Source organism: Mobula birostris, chromosome 16 (assembly GCF_030028105.1).
Source record: "Mobula birostris isolate sMobBir1 chromosome 16, sMobBir1.hap1, whole genome shotgun sequence".
In the NCBI taxonomy this organism is placed as follows: Eukaryota; Metazoa; Chordata; class Chondrichthyes; order Myliobatiformes; family Myliobatidae; genus Mobula; species Mobula birostris.
This window is the reverse complement of record NC_092385.1, coordinates 78,618,566-78,641,991: the sequence shown is the minus strand read 5'-3', so window position 1 is coordinate 78,641,991 and position 23,426 is coordinate 78,618,566. Positions and strand designations below refer to the sequence as shown.

Below are 23,426 nucleotides of genomic sequence, written 5' to 3'. Positions count from 1 at the left end.
ATTTACAAGTCACTTTAAAATAATGCAGTTATGTTATACAGTTCTTAATTACTTGTGAAGTAAAAAAGCATGTAACATATTTATGCCTATATAATAATCAATAGAACATGTTCAATACATAATGCCATCAGAGGGTATTTGGGTCATACTTTGTACTGTTATGAAGTTTGTAACTGGTTTGGGTAATGTTTATTCCTTAATCAATGCTACCAAGGCAGCTCATTAGAATGATTATCCTTATTGATTTTGAATCTCTGCAAATTGGTTGCTACATTTACTTGTAAAATACCACCAACCATTTCAATACTGTGTGAAACAATTTGTCGCATCCTGACAAAGATTATAATCCAGTCAGGAATATGCTACCTGAATTTATGATGCCCAAAGTGCACTGTCAGTGATGGCAATGGAGCCTGATACGATAGAGGGTTTCAGATGAGTATGCAGAGAATGAAGGGAAATGGACCATGGTACAAGCAGAAAGGATTAGGTGTCATTTGCTTAATTAGCTTGGCACAACATCATGGCTGAAGGATGTGTACCTGTGCTGTGCTTTCTATATTTATTAATCACAGAATAGGATAAATACTGCAGTATCGTTTTCAGCATCTTGGAGATGTGGGCAAGGATAGATGCCAGGCAAACTTACGGCCGATACAGTAAGATTCTGGTTGAAGAATCCATCACGTTCATATTTTAACTGTAAGTAGAAAATTATTAAAAAGCAAATGGGTGCAAAATATATATAAAAATTGAGGAGGCTGTGGAAAAATGAGCCACCACAGGTATAATGAGTTAATTAACATGTAGTACTATAACACTGCATTTTATCATTCAATTATGTCAATAAATCAATTAGCATAACCAATAATACTTACTGTTTTAGCATTGATCTCTGCTGTGAGTAATTGTAAACTATTGTCTGAAATCTTGCCAGCCACTACAATTTCTGACCCATCAAAATGCTGTCTGAAACTGGCCTGAGTTAAATCAGAAATGCCATTTTCTGGGTATTGCAATTCGATATCTAAAAGCAAGGGATTTGCCACTTCCTCATAGAATCCCTGTGAAAAAGAAACATTTAAGAAGTTTGGTTTACTCCACAATTATGCAATCATTGAGATGTTAATCTGGAGGTTCCACTTATGCACACTCAAAGGTCAGACCACATCTCAAACTAGTTCTTCCTGACTTGAGGAGTTGCAACATTTTAGTAATTGATTTGAACTCTTTCAAGCAAGTTACTTCCATAGCAATGGTATATAACTGAGAGTTAAAGGACTGCAGTATCCAATATCTATATTCTACAATGCGTTATTATTCCCTGCCCTTCTGTTATGACATCATTAAAGTAAACCCCAAGCTCTGAAATATCCCTCAAAGTCTCACTCCCAACATCATAGAATGAAAAATGAAAGCCTTTTCAATCCAACTCCAGCCTCAATGTTCTGACCTTGACCTCTGTCCTCCCATCCACACTCTCCTCAGATCATGAATACCTTGACTCAATGCCCGCCCACTTGTTCTGAGTCACTCCCTGAATATTCCTACTGTACTATTCCTCGGCCTTTTTTAACAACTCTTCTCTAATCCTATTTACACCATTCCTTGGCCTTTTTAACACCTCTTCTCTAATCCTATTCCCCATCTCCTTGGTTCCCAGCACGAGAGAAGGGAAGATCTCTTCAGGCCTCGAGTTTGTTGCAAGGGGCCATGCAAAGACAAGGCCAGCATTCTCTTCTATGGGTTTCACTTCTTTAAACTGTGCTTCTGAACTCAGAATTCAGTTCCAATGTCATCAGTAAGAGTCTATCTGTACATCCTCCCTGTGGAATGTGTGGGATTTCTCTGGGTGCCCTGGTTTCCCTCCGTAGCCCAAAGACGTACAAGTTAGTAGATTAATTTGTCATTGTAAATTGTCCCGTGATTAAACTAGGGTTAAGCTGGGAGGGTTCTGAATGGGCGGCCTATTCTGTGCTGTATCTCAATAAATAAACAACCAACTGGGAATTACCAAACTCACAGTTTACTGGTTCACTGCCCAATTTTAGAAGTGATTTCTTATCACTGTAATACAAGTACTGTTGTACATACCCTCCCCACCAATTGACATGGAGTTTCCCCATTTAAACTTTAATTTAACCAACACACATCAAAGTTGCTGGTGAATGCAGCAGGCCAGGCAGCATCTCTAGGAAGAGGTACTTTAATTTGAGTGTTTTTATGATGCAGTCCTAACTCTCAGTTCTACTTGGAGTGCTCTGGTTGGCTTGAGGATTAAGGGAGGAGGCATATAGAATCCCAGATGCAGATGAGGAGGAAGAATACCCTATACTTAGAGGGAAATAGGAGACAATCTTATTCCCTTGTTCCCATCCTCTGTAAAATTGCCTCACGCTCTCCTCTTGTACTTTGAATATCAGTGGAATCGGGCAAACTGTCACAAAATATATCTGGTTTGCTTTCACAGCAACAGACATAGGAAGTATTCCTTTAAACACTTTATTAAGCTTAATATCCGATACCTCAGGTGGAAATATAATTGGATTAATTAACCTTAATGTCATTGACTGCTCTTAGTAGAGACTCAAATCTATAAGTTACCAGTTATTACAGTATTTAATACTTTTCTGTGTATGTTTATCTCCAGAAGTCTGGGAAAGAAAGAAGCTTCCTCACTATAACTTTACCAGAAATGTATTGGAAATCTGGTTCATGAGCTTGGAATATGTTTTTTCATGAGTGTGGAATATGTTTTTTGCTGCGAAGGTGAGACAGCTCTGAAGAAAATCTGGGCCACAATAGGTGAACCAATATCTATAAACATCTAATATTCACTTCACCTGGAGCTGCAGGGGAGCATCCGAGTCCTCATAAATCCGCCGTGCTATGCCATTATTATCCAGAGCCAATTTCTCCAGAAAGCTGAACTTAACATCATAACCAAAGCCAAGGGCATATACATTATATCTATCCTTTATAGCACTTTTAACATTTTGCTGAATTTTTGATGGGTTTGACTCTCCTACAATAGAAACAAACACAAATAATTTCTTTCACATTCATCTTCATTTAACCATTTCCAATAAGCAGGCAATACCTTAATTATTTAGCTCAGCAATGTCAGCAGCTAGAGTTATCAAATAATCACATGAACATATTTTCAAGATTTAGAAAATTGCCTATATATTTAACCCTTCAATGGTTCAAAAGGTTCAAATGTTTATTTATTATCATTGTATGTTTGCAGTACACAACTCTGAGATTCTTCTTCTCCAGATAGCCACAACACAAATAAATACCATGGAAGTCAGTCAGAGAGAAACAACGAACTCACCAATACAGCCATCAACCCCCCCAAAGCCCCTCCCCTGCAAGAAATGTGATAACATCGACCCCAAAATCTCCTCTCCCCGCACAAAGAAGAATGAGAAAGAATGGCAAAAACACAGAATATAAAAACCAAAAAAAGTCTATAGTCCGCAGTCCAAAAGCCACATGCAGAAACCTCAGTAACATTCAGCAGCATTATTGAAAGAGAGTGACCAGGCACAGGCACAAAAAAGTCTATAGTCCACAGTCCAAGAGCCACACGCAGAAAGCTCGGTAACATTATTGAAAGGAATGCCCAGGCACAGCAAGAGGCCACGCTGGCGTCCTCTTCAGCAGCAGAGCGATCCCACCAGCTGTCGGCACTTGCTCTCCAGATCCGCCTTGATGTTTCAATCTTCCTCGGCACTTTAATTGGTGAATAATCGAAGCTTTAATAGGTGAAATGGAGTCAAACATCAGCTCATGTCCTGTCTCGTAGTTTCTTCACCTCAAAGCTTGCTTCCTGGAATCTTCTTGGAGACAGCAAAGTACTGGATCACTCAATTGATCTCCAAACTGGAAATTGCAGGCTCTAGCAATTGTAGATACACATTCAAGATGAAAACCAAATGTAAAAGAAGTGAAATAAATGGTTTTGTGACTTATCCAGAAGATGTCGACCAAAGGAACATTGCTTGCAGGTGCCATCTTGTCCAGAAGTTCCAGCACGTTGGTAAAGTAACACTATCCATCAGTAGCCCTCATTCAATTATGATATTTCAGGATTGCAGCAATTAATGATAAAGGGTAGGGGTGACTTAATTTTATTGTAACAGTGAAAGTGATTTTATCAATCCAAAGCTAGCTTGTTAAATCTAAACAAAGCAAATTATGAAGGTATAAGGCATGTATTTGCTACTGTAGATTGGAAATCTCATTAAATAGGTAAGGCAAGATCTCGACATAGTGGCTCAGATGGGTACAGCTAGTGAAACTGCTGCCTCGCAGCCCCAACAACCCTGGTTCAATCCAGATCTCTGGTACCGTCTGTGTGGAGTTTACACGTTCTTTCAGGGACTAACTGAGGCATTCTGATGTCCACTCTCACTCCAAAAACCGGTGAGTTGGTAGATAATTAGTCACTGTAAAATGCCTGAAGCATCCAGACAAGTTGATTGAATACGTAGGCTCGTTAGTCTGGGGGTATTATCCTTGCTTAGGGGGTAAGAGGTCCCAGGTTCAAATCCTGAATGAGCCCACTTTCATCTGAGCAGGTTGATGAACTGGCATGGAGGGACAAATAAAAAAGGAAAGAGACTGCCCACGTTTCAGGTTGAGAGGGAAGCAGGAAAGTCAGTGAAAGGAATTACGTTTCTAAAACTTTGTCACTCTGGTGGTTAGCGTTATGCTATACAGTGCCAGCGACCATAGTTCAATTCCTGCAGCTGTTAAGGAGTTTAGCAGTTCTCCCTGTGACTGTATGTGTTTCCCCCGGGTGCTCCAGTTTCCTCCCACATTCCAAAAGACTCGCGGCTGATTAGAGTAATCATTCACATGGGTGCAGTTGGGTGGTGTGGGCTTCTTGGGCCACAAGGACTTGTTACTGTGCTGTACTTCTAAATAAAATCAAGTAATTGAAAAATAAAATAAGCTCAGGGATATCTACAAAAACGTGTGGAGTATATAATCATCTTGGGTAGGGTGGTGTAAAAATGGATATCTGATGGTCAGAATGAACTCCGTGCACCAAAGGACCTGTTTCTATAGGCTATTTCTCAATGACCCAATGACAAAAATCAAGCCTACGTTTATTTTCTTTCAAGATACTGCGTGGAATAGACCCTTCCAACCCGATAAGCCACGCCACTCCCTGACAACCCCCAATTTAAACCTACCCTGATCATGGGATAATTTACAATTGCCAATTAACATACTCAGTACTCTTTGGACTGTGGGAAGGAAGCAGAGCACTCAGAGAAAACCCACGTACTCCATGGGGAGGACATACAGACTCGTCAAAGAGGATGTCAGGATTGAATTCCAAACCCCTATGCCCCTAGACGTGATAGCATCATGATAACTACTACGGTACCATGCCGTCATTCCTGGGTTGTGCTAATGTTCAACTGTGGATGTAAGAAACTGAGAATTAACTTCCATAAAATTTAGACACTTTGTATTAGAACAGAGGATTCCTCCTATTGATTCATATTTGTAATGTGGACTGTCCTTTCAGTTTTGTCACTTTTGAATGGAACAATAACATTTTATTTCTATTTTCTCTTTTATTATCAGAAGCTGCTTAAAAATTGTCACAGAGTTCTCCATCAGCAAAAAGTGAGGCCTTAGAACACAAGTGATGACTTTCCCAGGTTTGTACTTCAAAGTTCAAAGTAAATTTGTTATCAAAGTGTGTAAATATCACCATATACAGCTCTGATAGTCATTTTCTCACAGGCATTTGTAGTAAAGTAAATAAATTAAATAGAATTAATGAAAAACTATCCACAAAGCCTGACAACCAACCAACCTGCAAAAGAAGACAAACTGTGCAAATACAATAAAACAGATATTAATAATAAATAAATAAATGAACATACAAATAAATAAATAAAGAGGACATTGAAAGACTTTGGAACATAAACAAGACTTTAAGACCATGAGACCATAAGACCATAAGACATAGGAGCAGAATTAGGCCATGTGGCCCATCAAGTCTGCTCTGCCATTCAATCACGACTGATCCTTTTTTTGCCCTCATCAACCCCATTCCCTGGTTCTCCACCTTCTCCCCATAACCTTTGATGCCATGTCTAATCAAGAACCTATCAATCTCTGCCTTAAATACATCCAATGACCTGGCCTCCACAGCTGCCTGTGGCAACAAATTCCACAAATTCACCTCCCTCTGGCTCAAGAAATTTCTCCACATCTATGTTTTAAATGGACACCCCTCTATTCTGAGCCTGTGCCCTCTTGTCCTAGACACCCCCCCATGGGAAACATCCTTTCCAGATCTACTCTGTTTCAGTCTTTCAACATTCAAAAGATTTCAATGAGATCCCCCCTCATCCTTCTGAGAGCCATCAAACATTCCTCATATGATAACCCTTTCGTTCCCAGAACTTGTGATGCGACGACAACGATGACGACAACGATGCTTGCATCCTTGTGAACTGCCTCTGAACCCTCTGCAATGCCAGCTCATCTTTTCTAGGATGAGGAGCCCAAAACTGTTCACAGTACTCAAGGTGAGGCCTCACCAGTGCCTTATAAAGCCTCAGCATCACAACCTTGTTCTTGTATTCTCGACCTTTTGAAATGAATGGTAACATTGCATTTGGCTTCCTCACCACCAACTCTACCTGCAAGTTAACCACTAGTCACTGGCAGCCAACCAGACAACGATCCTTTTATTCCCACTCACTGCCTCCTACTAATCAGCCAATGCACTAACCATGTTAGTAACTTTCCTGAAATACCATGGGCTCCTAACTTGGTAAGCAGCCTCATGTGTGGCACCTTGTCAAAGGCCTTCTGAAAATCCAAATATACAACATCCACTCCGCTTTATCCATCCTACTTGTTATGTCCTCAAAGAATCCCAGCAGGTTTGTCAAGCTAGATTTTTTCCTTAACCTCATCTTTAACAATTGACTCCAACATCTTCCCAACCACTGAGGTCAGGCTAACTGGTCTATAATTTTCTTTCTGTTGCCTTCCTCCTTTCTTAAAGAGTGGAGTGACATTTGCAATTTTCCAGTCCTCTGGCACTAAGCCAGACTCCAATGGTTTTTGAAAGATCATTGCTAATGCCACCACAATCTCTACCGCTACCTCTTTCAGAACCCTAGGGTGCAGTTGATCTGGTCTGAGTGACTTATGTACCCTTATGTCTTTCAGCTTTTTGAGCACCTTCTCCCTTGTAATAGTAACTGCACCCACTTCTCTTCCTTCACATACTAGAACATCTGGCACACTACTAGTGTCTTCCACAGTGAAGACTGATGCAAAATACACATTTAGTTCATCTGCCATCTCCTTGTCCCCAGTATTATTTCTCCAGCCTCATTTTCTAGCGGTCCTATATCCACTCTCATCTCTCTTTTATTTTTATATACTTGAAAAAGCTTTTACTATCCACTTTAATATTGTATGCTAGCTTGCTTTCATATTTCATCTTTTCTCGTCTAATGATTCCTTTAGTTGCTCTCTGTAGGTTTTTAAAAGCTCGCCAATCCTCACTCTTCCTGCTGATTTTTGCCTTGTTGTATGCCCTCTCTTTTTGCCGCTTACATTAGCTTTGACTTCCCTTTTCAGCTACAGTTGTACAAATTTGCCATTTGAGTATCTCTTCATTTTCGGAATACATCTATCCTGCACCTTCCTCATTTTCCCGGAAACTCACGCCATTGCTGCTCTGCTGTCATCCCTGCCAGCATTTCCTTCAAATGTACTTTGGCCAACTTCTCTCTTATACCACTGTAATTTACTTTAATAAACTGAAATACTGCTACATCAGACTCTACTTTCTTCCTATCAAATTCAAGTTGAACTCAATCATATTGTAATCACTGGTTCCTAAGGGCTCTTTTACTTTAAGCTCCTCAATTGCCTCCGGTTCATTACATAACGCCTAACTCAGCATAGTTGATCCCCTAGTAGGCACGATGACATACTGGTCTAAAAAGCCATCTCATAGGCATTCAACAAATAGATCGCTTGAGATCTATTACCAACCAATAATAGATACTGTTATGTCCCTCCTCCTGCTGTGAAATGGGGACACCTCTTTTTCCCTTATTAGGGAGAGAGAGAGGCTGTGGTGTGTCAAATTACTAGGTGAACAAGTAGTCTTTGGGGTACTGTAAGTCTGTGTCTTTATTGATGCGTTGCTGCACACTTGATTGCTCGGTGGGGGTCGCCGATGCTTTTTGCTGGTGGGGGAGGGGGGTTGTTGCCTTGTTGCTGCTTGTGTGTGGGAGGGGGAGCTGGGGGGGCTTTGGGGTTCTAACGTTTAACTGTCATTCATTCTTTGGGGCATTCCGCTGTTTTCGTGGATGTTTGCAAAGAAAAGGAATTTCAGGATGTATTTTGTATACATTTCTCTGATATTAAATGTACCTGTTGAACCTGTTGAACCTGATTTTCCCAATCTAACTGCATGTTAAAATCTCCCATGACTATTGTAATATTGCCCTTTTGACACACCTTTTTCTATTTCCTGTTGTAATCTGTTGTCCACATCCCACCTACTGTTGGGAGGCCATCAGGGTCCTTTTACCCTTGCAGTTTCTTAACTCAACTCACAAGGATTCAACATCATCCAGTCCTATGTCACATCCTTCTACTGATTTGATGCCATTCTTTACCAGCAGAGCCACAACATCCCCTCTGCCTACCTTCCCATCCCTCTGATATAACGTGTAACCTTGGACATCCAGCTCCCAACTACAACCATCCTTCAGCCATGATTCAGTGATGGCCACAACATCATACCTAACAATCTGTAACAGTGCAACAAGATCATCCACCTCACTTCTTATACTCTGTGCATGGAGATATAACACTTTGAGTGCTGTATTTACTACCCTTTTTGATTCTGCATCCCTAATGCACTGGTACTCACCCTGCTGGCTGCAATTATGTCCTATCATCTGTCTGTCCTTCCCGACAGACTGATTGCACGCTATCTTTGCTTTTTTACGATCCGTCCTATCCTAACTCCCCTCATTCTAGTTCCCACTCTCCTGCCAAATTCGTTTAAACCCTCAACAACACCTCTAAACAAACCTGCCCGCAAGAATATTGGCCCTCCTCAGGTTCTGGTATGTCATACCTCCCTCAGAAGAGATCCCAATGATCCAAGAACCTGAAGCCTTGCCCCCTGCACCAGCTTCTCAGCCACACATTTATCTGCCAGATCATCCTGTTTCTACCCTCACTAGGTATATATTGTCCTGATAGTAATATCTACAACTGGTGTCACCCCAAAGACACTACACAAGAGCATTAAACAATTAGGGCCACACAGTAAATCTTCAGAAAGCCACTAGATTAGTGCGAAAGCTCTTTAGCAATCGACAGGTGAGTGTGCTTGGCTATGCCCGCATCTCAGGTTTAACCTGCTTAAGCTGAGAAAAGATGCAAACAAAAGAATACTGACAGCATGAGGTGGGAGAGCTTGACCGTGAGTTCATAGGGTGTGGAAGCACTTTCATTTGTGCTATTCCGTTTTGAGTTCAAGTTTACGGAGATAAACATTTGAAAAGAGAGAGAGAAAGTGCATTTATTTTACTTACCAGTATTTGGATCCCCATCAGTTAACAAAATAATCATGGAGACGCTTCTCTCAGGCAGCTGCTTTTTCTGATGAGCCCTGTCCAGAAGCCTAACTGCCTCCAGCATGGGATCGTTTATGTTTGTTGCTGCAACATAATATCACTTGAGTCTCTTAAAATCATGCATTGAAATTTATCTGCATTTGCCATACTACCAACGTCACAGCTATCAAAGCATCAGTAACATTTCTGGGCAAAGACCAGTAAGATAACTCTTGTTGCACTTTCCACAGATGCTGTATAGTTTGCTGAGTACATCCAGCATTTTCTGCTTTTCTGAAATCGAGTGCTGCTAATGAACTCCTTAATTAGCCATTTGAAATAATTAGTTCTTCATATTTGTCAAATATATCTATTGCTAGAGTAGGTCATTTCATGAAAAGCAAGGCCAATAATTGCAGGGCACATAATTAAATATATTAATATATATTTTGAATATTCCCAGTGCAAAAGAGAAGAGAGCATTGCATTATTGATCAAGGAGACTTGCACTGTAGTAATAAAGGAGATAGTATTAGAAGACATTTCAAACGAGGCAGTATGACTAAATCTGAGAAATTTTAAAAAAGAGGTGATCATTTTGCTGGGATTATATTACAGGAATTCTGACATTTAGGGTGAGAGATAGGGGAGTGGATGTTTCGATAAATTATGGCGAGGTGTGAAAGGAAAGGGTTGTAATATCAGGGTATTTCAATTTCTCCAAAATTAACAGGGTTTGTCCAAGTGTGAAAGAATTAGACCAAAATGGAGCTTTTGTTTCAGTCTATAGATTTCCCTACTAGCGATGGGGAAGTGCTAGCCTTAACCCCGAGGAAAAGAACCTGAGGCACGTGAATGAAGTGCCTGGGTGCAGGTAATTCAAGGATAGTGACCATAAGACCATAAGACCATAAGACAAAGGAGCAGAAGTCAGCCATTCGGCCCATCGAATCTGCTCCACCATTTTATCATGAGCTGATACATTCTCCCATTTAGTCCCACTCCCCCGCCTTCTCACCATAACCTTTGATGCCCTGGCTACTCAGATACCTATCAATCTCTGCCTTAAATACACCCAATGACTTGGCCTCCACTGCTGCCCGTGGCAACAAATTCCATAGATTCACCACCCTCTGGCTAAAAACATTTCTGCATATTTCTGTTCTGAATGGGCGCCCTTCAATCCTTAAATCATGCCCTCTAGTACTAGACTCCCCCATCATGGGAAACAATTTTGCCATATCCACTCTGTCCATGCCTTTCAACATTCAAAATGTTTCTATGAGGTCCCCTCTAATTCTTCTAAACTCCAAGGAATACAGTCCAAGAGCGGACAAACGTTCCTCATATGTTAACCCTCTCATTCCCGGAATCATTCTAGTGAATCTTCTCTGTACCCTTTCCAATGTCAGCACATCCTTTCTTAAATAAGGAGACAAAAACTGCCCACAGTACTCCAAGTGAGATCTCACCAGCGCCTTATAGAGCCTCAACATCACATCCCCGCTCCTATTCTCCATTCCTCTAGAAATGAATGCCAACATTGTATTCGCCTTCTTCACCACTGACTCAACCTGGAGGTTAACCTTAAGAGTATCCTGTATGAGGACTCCCAAGTCCCGTTGCATCTCAGAACTTTGAATTTTCTCCCCATTTAAATAATAATCTGCCCGTTTATTTCTTCTGCCAAAGTGCTTAACCATACACTTTCCAACATTGTATTTCATTTGCCACTTCTTTGCCCATTCTTCCAATCTATCCAAGTATCTCTGCAGACTCTCTGTTTCCTCAGCACTACCGGCCCCTCCACCTATCTTCATATCATTAGCAAACTTAGCCACAAAGCCATCTATTCCATAACTTATTAAGTCTCAAAATAGTAATGGAAAGGGGTAAGAATAGTCCAAAAATCCAGCACCCCAATAGGGAGAAGGCTAACTTCAGTCCTGACAAAGATAAACTGGGAGCAACTATTTACAGGTTAATCTATGTTTTGAGAGTAGGCGTCTTTTAGAGGTGAAATATTAGGAGAAAATTCAGAAATCAGAGATGCAAAGGGACTCGGGAGTCTTCATGTGGGATTCTCTAGAAGTTAATTACAGGTTGAATCGATGCTAAGGAAGGCAAATCCAATGTTGGCATTCATCTCTGGAGGATTAGAACATGAAAGCAAGGGTGTAATCCTGAGGTTTTGTAAGGCATTGGTCAGATTGCACTTGGGACTATTGTGTGCAGTTTTGGGTACCTTGTATAAGAAAGGATATGTTGACATTGAAGAGGGTCCGGAGCAGGTTCACGAGAACAATTCTGGGAATGAAAGGGTTAACACATGAGGAACATTTGATGGCTCTGACCCTGTACTTGCTGGAGTTTAGAAGTATGAGAGGGAAACCTGTCGGCTAATGAAAGGCCTAGATGGAGTTGATATGGAGAGGATATTTCTTATAGTGGGGGCATCTAGGACGGAAGAGGATAGCCTCAGAATAGAAGGACATCCCTTTGGAACAGCGATGAAGAGGAACTTCTTTAGCCAGAGGGGGGTGAATCTGTGGAATTCGTTGGCACAGAAGGCTGTGAAGGCCAAGTGATTGGCCTTTTTTCCTTGGAGTGACAGAGGATGAGAGGTGATAAGATCGATCGTGGTAGAGGTGTATAAGATTGCTCGTGTGGATAGTCGGAGGCTTTTTCCCAGGGCTGAAATGGCTAGCACGAGAGGGCACAGTTTTAAGGTGTTTGAAAGTAGGTACAGAGGAGAAGTCAGGGGTAGGTTTTTTATGTGGAGAGTGGTGAGTGCGTGGAATGGGCTGCTGGCGACGGTGGTGGAGGTGGATACGATAGGGTCTTTTAAGAGACTCCTGGACAGGTACATGGAGCTCAGAAAAATAGAGAGTTATTAGTAACTCTAGGTACTATCTCAGATAAGGACATGTTCGGTACAGCTTTGTGGGCTATAGGGCCTGTATTGTGCTGTAGGTTTTCTATGTTTCTATGATATATGTGAAGTAGAAATAGAAAGGTTCTTGATTAGTAAGGGCATCAAGGGTTACAAGAAGAAGGCAGGAGCTTGGGGTTTAGAGGGAAAATAAATCAATCATGATGAAATGGCAGAACAGACACAATGGTGTAATTCTGCTCCTATGTCATATGATATTAAATAGTAAGAATTCAGAGCTGCGGAATTTCACTGTTACAGCTGAAATCTCCAGATACCATATCTTTCTCCTTAGTGAACACAGATGAAAAGTGGATGTATGTTTCAGTGGGCATAAAGGTGGATAAATCTACAGGGTCTGATGAGATGTGTCCCTGGCTGCTGGAGGAGGCAAGGGAGAAGATTGCTGAGACCCGATGGAGCAGTTTAACTTACTGTTGGATGTATGTGGGGTACCAGATGACTGCAAGGCAACAAGTGTGGCACTTCTATTCAAGAAGGGCAGTGGAGATAAGCCAAGTACTTATTGGACAACTAATCTAATGTTAGTGGTAGGGAATTCATTGGAAAAAGTTCTGAGGAACAGGATTAAAGTACACTGATTTATGAAGGTCTTCAAGAGGACAACAATCTTGCTGTAGAGTTTGGAGGCTTGTGTCCCTCAATGACTGGAGAGTTTTGTGCTTTCACTCATGGTAGGGTCACCCATGCCAAACAGGTCAAAGGGTAGAGGCTAGACTAAGAGTGCTCCAGACTTGGCAGTTCAACTCAGGGCTAACAATCCTGACCAGTCAAACAAAATTGTTATGGAAACAGCAATGAAGAATCCTTCTACATCTGAGGGCAATGCTATTTCTGAGTCTCCGCTCAAGCTTGCATGGCTGACAGTACCAAAAACTGAAAGGAAGCTACTGGCACAATGAAGGAAGCCCTGATCACCACCAAGTCCGAGACCAGAATTGACCAAGGACAGACAGAGATGGAGGACATTCATTGCTGCCCTAAATGCTAGTGGCAGAACTGGCTGTAAGAATTATGAAGGGTTCAGTTAGAGTTGATAGTGAGGAACTTTTCTGCATGATAGAGGTGTCCCAAGACTGGAACATTTTCTGTACCCAATAACCCAATGACTGTGAAGACCACGAAGAATAGGTTTACTGTGTTGGAAGCTTGCTAAGCACAAGCTTTCTGATGTGCCCATCCACATAACAAATGTCACTATTTTTTGAAGGTTGCTTGTAGCCTGAAGAATATTCTGGAGCTGCCTGAGGAAGTGAGAAGTGCTATATATTGATACATAGTTTCCTTCCATATGATACATTAGTGTAACAATAAAAATAATTAGGAGCATAATTCCTTGAGGAAAAGAAATCTGAGATTTACATTGAGGATTAAATATTCCCCTAATATTTCCTTTTTGATTAACTGGTCTCAATGAGTAGAGTAAAAAAAAAGTTCTTTTATTTTTGAAAACTGTAACTTTACCTCCCTGCGCTCGGATAGTTTTTACAAAATCCTTAGCTTCGTTTACGTTCTCTGGAGTTGCTTGGAATATGGTATTTTTCCATGTAAACACATCATGATCAAAGATAATGATGCCAAAACCATCCTCTTCATCCATATCACTCAAAATTTTTAGAAAAGCTTCAATTGTCTGAAAGAGATGAAATGTCAGTCTGCATAGCCAATGAATCCCCAGTACGATAAGATTAGCTCTTGACCTCACAATCTACTTCGTTATGTACTTGCACTATATTATTTACCTGTACTGCGCTTTTTCTGTAGCTGTCACACTTTATTCTGCATTGTTATTGTTCTACCTCTATGCACTGTATGAAAAGTATTTAAGACAAACTTTCCTCTGTATCTTGGTACTTGTGACAACAATAAACCATTTCCAGTGTTATTCTCTGTAAGAAGGTCTGCAGTGGCAAATTGGGGAATTAGAAGCTGGTGAACTGTTTTATTATTGGGAGGAATGTTGTTGAAGAAGAGTTTTCATGATAAGATTTACCTACTTCTGGAAAAGCCTTATAGGCATTACTTTGTGGGGGTTAGGTCAAGTCATACAAATTTGATCAAGCTTTTTTCTGAGAGGTGACAAAGATGATTGACACAGGGCAGTGGATCTTGTAAAATGGACTTTAGTAAAGCTTTTGGTGAGGTTCTTCATGATAGGTGATCCAAAAGATTAAGGCACCTGCAAACGATGGAGACCTGGTAGACTGAGTTCAAAAGTAGCTTGAAAATAGTAGACAGAGAATTGTGGAGGAGGGGTGCTACTCTGAACCGAGGTCTGTGCCTGGTTGTGTTCCAGTAGGATCAGTGTTATTTGTAATGTATATATGATATGAGTTGGATGAAAATGGGGGCTAACCATGTAAATTTGCAGATGAATCAAAAATTGGTGGAGTTATTAGTCTCGTCCATGTTCAAAGACTCAACTGCCAGCTTAGATGAATGTGTCACTAGCAAAGAGGTCAGGCTGGGTGGTTCCAAATTGGAAACCATGGGAAACCACCCCTGCTGAAGTCTGTAAAATCAGTCTTCCAGAAGGTGAACTCGTGGAAAGCATCTGGCCCAGATGATGTCCCGAGCCATATCTTTATGTACTGTAGAGATCAGCTGGTTGGGGTTCTTGGGGGCATTTTCAACCCCTTCCTACTTCAATGTATGATTCACTCCATCTTTAAGCAGACACTAAGATCTTTGTACCCAAAAAAAACATGATAGTATACCGTAATGACCACCACCCAGAGGCTCTGACATCTACTATCCTGAAATTCTTCAAGAGGCTGGTCATGGTACACATTAACTCCAGCCTTCCAGACAACCTCAACCTTATGGAACTCGCCTACTGCTGAAACAGGTCTATGACAGATATTATCTCCCTGGCTTGACACTCATCTCTGAATTATCTGGACAGTCAAGACACCTACATCAGACTGTCATTTATTGACTACTGCTCTGCCTTCAATGCTATAATTCTAAGCAAACTCAACCCTTGGAGCCAATGCTTCCGTCTACAAGTAGATTCTTGACCAACTGACCAGCAGACTGCAATCAATAAGAATAGGCAAAAACACCGCCACCTTTGTTATTGTAAACACTACTGCTCCACAAGGTTGTGTCCTCGGCTCCTTACTCTGCTCGCTGCACACTCAGATGTGGCCAGACTTTGCTCTAAGCTCCATCTAAAAGTTTGCAGATGTAATGGGCTGTAACTATCATAGTCAAGAAAGCTCATTACCTTTACTTCCTCAGGAGGTTAAAGAAATCTGGCACGTACCTGTCAGCACTTACACATTTTTAGTAATGCACCATAGAAAGCTTTTTATGACAATTGCTATACTTGTGACCTCAAGAAACTGCAGAGAGTTATGGACACAGCTCAGAACATCACAGAGATCTGCCCCCCCTTCACGGACTCTGTCTATACCTCCGATTGCCTCAGTAAAACAGCTAGCAGAATCAAAGCCCCTGCCCGCCCTACCCATCATCTCATTTCCCCTTTTACATTGGGCGGCGGATACAAAAGACTGAAAGCGTGTACTGCCGGGTTCAAGAACACGTTCTACCCTGTAGTTATGACTATTGGACGGTTCCCTAATGCAACTAGATGGGCCATTGACTTCACAGTCCACCCCATTATGATCTTAAACTTTGTTTAGCTACAATTCATTTTCTCTATAACCATCATACTTTATTTTGCATTGTTATTGTTCCACCTTGTTCCACCTCAATACACTGAGTAACAAATTGATCTGAATAGAAGATATGTGTTTTATTGTATCTTAGTGCATGAAACAATAATAAACCAATTCCAATTACATTTGGGAATGTGGGCAGAGAAATGGCAGATGCAGTTTAATCTGGACAGATGTGAAGTGCTGCAACTTGCAAGGTCAAATGTTGTAGGAAAGTATACAGTAAATGGCAAACCTCTTAGAAATATTGATGTACGGAGGGATCTAGGGGTGTAAGTCCCTGAAAGTGACAAAGTAAATAGGTAGGCTGGTAAATATGATGTGTGACATAATTTCTCTATTTGGGTTGTAGAGTATAAAAGCTGAGAGTTGTGTTGCAACATTGGTCCAGTCCCATTTGGAGAATTATGCTTAACTCTGGTTGCTACATTACAGAGACATTGTGAAGGCTTTGTGAGAGTGAAGAAGCAAATCACCAGGCTTTTACCTGGATTAGATAGACTTAGCTCTAAGGAGAGGTTAGATTGTTTTCTGGAGCATCAAAGGCTGAAGGGTGACGTGATTGAAGTGTATTAAATTATGGAAGGCAGAGTTAGGGTAGAGAGTCAATACCTTTTACCAGGGCAGAAATATCAAATTCTAAAGGCATATCTTTAAGGTGAAAGGAGGAACGTCTAAAGACAATTTATGCGGTTTGTTGTTCTTTACACAGGGAGTGGTAATGTCTGGAATTCACTGCTAGAGAAAGTGTTGGAACCAAAAACAATAGCAACAAAGGGGCTTCCCTTCCTCCACTATCAACTCTGCTCTCAAACGCATCTCCCACATTTCACGTACATTGCTCTCACTCCATCCTCCCACCACCCCACTAGGAATAGGGTTCCCCTGGTCCTCACCTACCACCCCACTAGCCTTCGGGTCCAACATATTATTCTCCGTAACTTCCGCCACCTCCAACGGGATCCCACAACTAAGCACATCTTTACCTCCCCCCCCCTTTCCGCGGGGATCGCTCCCTACACGACTCCCTTGTCCATTTGTCCCCCCCATACCTCCCCACTGATCTCCTTCCTGGCACTTATCCGTGTAAGCGGAACAAATGCTACACATGCCCTTACACTTCCTCCCTTACCACCATTCAGGGCCCCAGACAGTCCTTCCAGGTGAGGCGACACTTCACCTATGAGTCGACTGGGGTGATATACTGTGTCCGGTGCTCCCGATGTGGCCTTCTATATATTGGCAAGACCCGATGCAGACTGGGAGACTGCTTTGCTGAACACCTACGCTCTGTCTGCCAGAGAAAGCAAGATCTCCCAGTGGCCACACATTTCAATTCCACATCCCATTCCCATTCTGACGTGTCTATCCACGGCCTCCTCTACTGTAAAGATGAAGCCACACTCAGGTTGGAGGAACAACACCTTATATTCCGTCTGGGTAGCCTCCAACCTGATGGCATGAACATCGACTTCTCTAACTTCTGCTAATGCCCCACCTCCCCCTCGTACTCCATCCGTTATTTATTTTTATACACACATTCTTTCTCTCACTCTCCTTTTTCTCCTTCTGTCCCTCTGACTATACCCCTTGCCCATCCTCTGGGTCCCCTCCCCCTTGCCTTTCTCCCTGGGTCTCCTGTCCCATGATCCTCTCATATCCCCTTTGCCAATCACCTTTCCAGCTCTTGGCTCCATCTCTCCTCCTCCTGTCTTCTCCTATCATTTTGGATCTCCCCCTCCCCCTCCCACTTTCAACTCTCTTACTCACTCTTCCTTCAGTTAGTCCTGACGAAGGGTCTCAGCCTGAAATGTCGACTGCACCTCTTCCTAGAGATGCTGCCTGGCCTGCTGCGCTCACCAGCATCTCTGATGTGTGTAGCAACATTTAAGAGGCATTTATAAGACATATGAGTGGACAGGCTCAGTAGGAATAATAAACCATGAGCAGTTTAACTTGGCATCTTGGTTGGCACAGATATCATGGACCAAAGGATCTGTTTTTGTGCTTCACTGTTCCATGTTCTGTCTGTAGCTTTAGTGGACCCAGAATTTCTACAACAGCCAAAACTTTAACATCGGCCGTAGGCTTTGATATTGTTGTTTTTTTCTTTACTTCATGAAGAAGTGGAGGCATCATCAATCATGCACGCTCAATGGGGATATGATTATTTTGACTAGGTAATTTGAAGTTGATTGGATAATGGTACAGCTGATAGAGCTGTTGGTTTGCAGCTCCGGAGACCCAGGCTTGATCGTGACCTTGGGTGCTGTCTATGTGAAGTTTGTACATTCTCCTTGTGACCTCATGGGTTTCCTCCCGATTTTTCTCCCAGGTGCCAATGTCATCGGAGGTTAATTGGTTTCCATGAATTGCCCCTAGTGTGGGAGAATCAGGTGGGGGAGAAGGAGTTGTTGAAGACAAGGCGAAGCGGAGAAGTACTTTGGCCCTGGAAAGCTCTGAAGTGGTATTGGCATTGGTTTACTATTGACACATGCAGCAAGATGCAGTGAAAAGCTTGTCTTGCACACTGATCATACAGATCAGATGATTACACCGTGCATTGGGGCAGAAGAAGGCAAAACAGTAACAAAGCAGAATAAAGTGTAAACACCACTGAAAAAGGACAGTGCAAGCAAACAATAAAGTGCAAGTGAGAACAAGGTAGAGTGTAAGACCAAGAGCACATGATATTGTAGAAGAGGTCTTTTCAAGACTCTGTTAACAGCAGAGTAGAAGCTGCTCTTGAGCCTGTGGTATGTGCTTTCAGGCTTTTGTATCTTTTGCCTGATGAGAAAGGGGAGAAGGGAGAACGTCCATGGTGGGAGGGGTCTTTGATTATGCTGGCTGTTTTCCTGAGATAATGAGGTCTAGACAGAGTCCAGAGGTGGGAGGCTAGTTTCTGTGATGTGCTCCAAAGAAGATGCAGATGTGTCATTTTATTAGGACATTTACTTCACCTCTGGACTTACAACTAAAGTCCGGTAAAGGAGTGTGGAAGTTGCAGTAAGGCAAAGGTCAAAGGCAAGGTTCAGGCAGGGATAGAATGAGGCGGTTGTAGTCAAGTGAGGCCTTTGAAGTGAGACTGCTGGTGGCACCTCAAATGAGGCAGTCGTGGGTGGCGGCGGCATATATTCAAGCCAGACGAGTGAGGCCTCTGTCGTGAGAATTTTCAGAGACAGGAGAGACAGGAATAATAGAAGGATGTGAAATGTACCCGACAACTAAGGACAATTTCCTTATTAATTTCAGAATATCATTAGTTGTCAGCTTGAAGTTTCAATTAACTTTTAACACCACTATTGTGAATGGCGATTGATCTTACAAGTAAGGAATTCAAACATATACAGTTTACCATATAGTCAGTATCCATATTTATGATTGTTGAACACATTTAAGGATAGCTTTTGGCTGCTGTGAACTGCCACTCTCCTAGACAGGAAGATGCTCAGACATCGTGAGTCAGCTCTGAATTTAGACATCATTCATGCAGCTGAGAAACTCCTGAGTTAGCTGCTGGCTGGCTAAAGTATAGCTTGGTACATTTGTTATCGAAGTATGTATGTACGAGCATACAGCCCTTTTAAAGAAAAGCCACACACGACAAAACCAACGCAGACTGAATGTGTGAAAAAAGAACAAACCGTGCAAACAACAAAAAGTAAACAAATAATATTAACTGCAGAGTCCCCAAAAGTGAGATGAGCCCTCGGCTCTGTGCCGATGGCTGCAGGTCACAGCTACAGAGTCATTATTCCCCTGTGGCTCTGCTGGAGCAATCTTCATAATGCACACAATCTAGAGAGGTTTCTCATTTCACTGGTAAGAAAGTAATGCATTGATAGAGTAAAACACACAAAATGGCAGAGCGACTCAAAGGGCCAGGTAGCATCTATGGAAAGGAGTAAACTGTTGACATTTTGGGCCGAGACCCTTCGTCAGGACTGGAGATAAAAAGGCGAGGAACCAGAGTAAGAAGGTGGGGAGAGGGGAGGAAGAAACACAAGGCGATTGGTGAAACTGGGAGGGGGAGGGGTGAAGAAAATAGCTGGGAAGGTGATTAGTGGAAGAGGTACAGGACTAGAGAAAGGGAAACCTGATAGGAGAGAAAGAAAGCCATGGAAGAATGGGAAGGGGGGTAAGGAGCACCTGAGGTAGGTGATGGGCAGGTAAGGAGACAAGGTAAGAGAGGGAAAGGGGGATGGGGAATGGGGAAGGTGGGGAGGGGCATTACCTGAAGCTGGAGAAATCAATGTTCATTCCATCAGGTTGGAGGCTACCCAGACGAAATATAAGCAGTTGCTTCCCCAACCTGAGTGTGGCGTCATCACGACAGTAGAGGAGGCCATGGATTGACATGTCAGAATGGGAATGGGAAGTGAAATTAAACTGGGTTGCTACTGGAAGATCCCATTTTGCTTCTGGCAGACAGAGCATAGGTGCTTGATGAAGCAGTCTCCCAATCGACGTCAGGTATCACCAATGTACAGGAGGCCACACCAGGAACACCGCATACAGTAGGTAACCCCAACAGATTCAAAGGTGAAGGTTTGCCTCACCTGGAAGGACTGTTTGGGACCCTGAACGGTAGGGAGGGAGGAGGTATAGGGGTAGCAGTAGAACTCGTTCCGCTTGCAAGGATAAGTGCCAGGAGGGAGATCAGTGGGGGGGTGGGAATGAATGGACATGGGAGTTGTGTAGGGAGTGATTCCTGTGGAAAGCAGAAAGTTGGAGAGGAGGAAGGAAATGTGTGCTTGGTGGCGGGATCTCATTGGAGCTGGAGGAAATTACAGATAATTATGTGCTGGACACGGAGGCTGGTGGGGTGGTAGGTGAGGACAAGAGGAACCTATCCCTGGTGGGGTGGCAGGAGGATGGGGTGAGAGCAGATGAGCACGAAATGGAAGAGAGGCAGTTGAGGGCAGCATTGATGATGAAGGAAGGGGAGCCCCTTTCTTTGAAGAAGGAAGACATCTCTTTAGTTCTGGAATGAAAAACCTCATGCTGAGAGCAGATGTGATTGAGATGGAGGAATTGAGAGAAGGGGAAGTAGCAGGGTGGGAAGAAGTATGGTCCAGGTAGCTGTGAGAGTCTGTGGGTTTATTATAGACATCAGCAGATAAGCTGTCTCCAGGGAGACAGACAGAGAGATCGAGAAAGGGTATGGAGGTGTCGGAAATGGACCAGGTAAATTTGAGGGCAGGGTGGAAGTTGAAGGCAAAGTTGATGAAGTCAACGAGCTCTGCATGGGTGCAGGAAGCAGCACCAATGCAGTCATCGATGTGGAGTAGAAGAAGTTGTGGAGTGATATTGGTGTAAACTTGGAACACAGACTGTTCCATGTAGCCGACAAAAAGGCAAACATAGTTGGGGCACATATCTACTGATTTCTAGCACCTGCAGATTTGTTGTTGATTGGGGAGACACCTTTCAGTTAAACTGGGGAATAAGTGATGAAGATCTGCCTCTTAAGGAAATTATCTGATCATGAACACTATGTTACCTAACTGTTTGCAAACCAGGTACCTGTTTCTTACATTACATCTGTGATCAAGACATCACTAGGTGGAAAGTATTGAGGTCATAAAAACAACTTATGTAAAACGAAAGCTTTTCTCTCTAATCTCATATTTGTGGCAATCTAGAACAAGTCAAGCAGTAACTCTTGTGGGTATAAAGAGCATACATATACAGCGATTTCTACCCTTCTCTCCCAACTCTTCTTACCTGTTGCATTTTAGTTCCTGACATGGATCCACTGTGGTCTATCACAAATACAACATTCTTTGGAATCCTGTTTAAGTTAGCAGGCGCAAAATGGTGTACAAAATATCCATTTACAATCTGAATAAAGAAAATCAACAAGCATCAGAATCAGTTAACGTTGTCATCAATACGTTATGTTTAGGCACGTTCTTCAGTTACCTGAATGCTGCCGGCAGACAGATCTCTATTGACGTCATAACGTATGATGAAGTTTCCATCCAGAACTGTGTCCTGACAATCGGGGCACTTGCGCTGTTGCTCAAGTGTTGGTTTGAAGGAGACGTGTGCCTGAATGAAAAAACGGATCAGTATTAATTTTGTATTGCCCTGGTCTTTACAATAAACCAAAAACAAAATGCTCATTGTTCTGTACCTTTGTTCCTCTCACAGTCTTCTCCACGAGAGAAGTCAGATTATTTATTAGGAAATTGGAATCAACATCCACAAAGGAAATGCCTTGTGGTTCAAAAATATGCACGTCAATCTGCAGACAAGAATGCAAAGTGTATTGATATTTAATCATCTTAAATGGGCAAATTTGCAAATAGCCAAAGCACATTAGCATCAGTGCTTCTTTGTAAGTATACCTGGAAGTGATTGACAAGCTGCTTGGGGTTCACTCCGATATTCATTTCATATTTTCCCAGGTTACGTTTTAATAATTCTTCGTAAGTTAGTTCGAATGTGACCTTTTTGGTTGGTCCAATATTTACTGAAACTTTGAACTTCTCCAGTTTTCTTCCGGATGCCCTTTCAAAAGCAAGACAAAAAGCTGCAGTGAATGCTGCATGAAGGTAATGGACAGCTTGCTTTCTACCAACAGAGCTGTGGACACATCACGGAAACAAGTCTCCCCTCCATGAATGCTGTCCGTACTTTCCTGTCTCACTAAAGCAGCCAGCAAAATCAAAAACCCCACCCTCTCAGGCCATTCTCTCTTCAAACCATACATGGGCACAGCCTAATGAGACAGTGTTTCTCTGGGACCAAGGTGCAAAACATACACGTGCATTCAAAATAACGAGAAAGGGAAAAAAACAAAGGACATACTCACATAAGAAAACAAATTTTTAGTTCAAGTCCCTGAGCAACAAGTCCTGCAAATGGATGGTTCCCAGCAGTCCAGATTATAAGACTATTTAATACTTTCCTAGTACGATAAGATGGACTCTTAGCTTCAGATTCTAACTCTTTGTGATCTTGCACCTCACTGTCTACCTACACTGCACTTTCTCTGTAGCTGTCACACTTTATTCTCCATTATGTTATTGTTTTGCCTTGTTTTGTCTCAGTGCACTGTGTTATGATCTGATCTGTATGGCAATATGCAAGACAAGCTTTTCACTGTATCTTGGCACATGTGACATAAAGAAACCAGTTTCAGTA

At 42.2% G+C, this 23,426-nt stretch overlaps 1 protein-coding gene across 1 annotated transcript in view; it reads right to left on the bottom strand.

The window, feature by feature from the left end:
- The window catches only part of LOC140211261 (inter-alpha-trypsin inhibitor heavy chain H3-like), a 49,704-nt gene extending 26,936 nt beyond the window's left edge, over positions 1-22,768 (bottom strand). The window contains exons 1-8 of the mRNA XM_072280938.1: positions 22,628-22,768; positions 22,414-22,524; positions 22,200-22,328; positions 22,002-22,118; positions 14,053-14,221; positions 9,615-9,740; positions 2,844-3,025; positions 879-1,064 (exon numbers count right to left, since the gene is read on the bottom strand). Of these exons, the coding sequence (XP_072137039.1) occupies positions 879-1,064; positions 2,844-3,025; positions 9,615-9,740; positions 14,053-14,221; positions 22,002-22,118; positions 22,200-22,328; positions 22,414-22,524; positions 22,628-22,672 (1,065 nt within the window). The 5' untranslated portion in view covers positions 22,673-22,768. The remainder of the gene's footprint in view (positions 1-878; positions 1,065-2,843; positions 3,026-9,614; positions 9,741-14,052; positions 14,222-22,001; positions 22,119-22,199; positions 22,329-22,413; positions 22,525-22,627) is intronic.
- Positions 22,769-23,426: the final 658 nt, after the last annotated feature.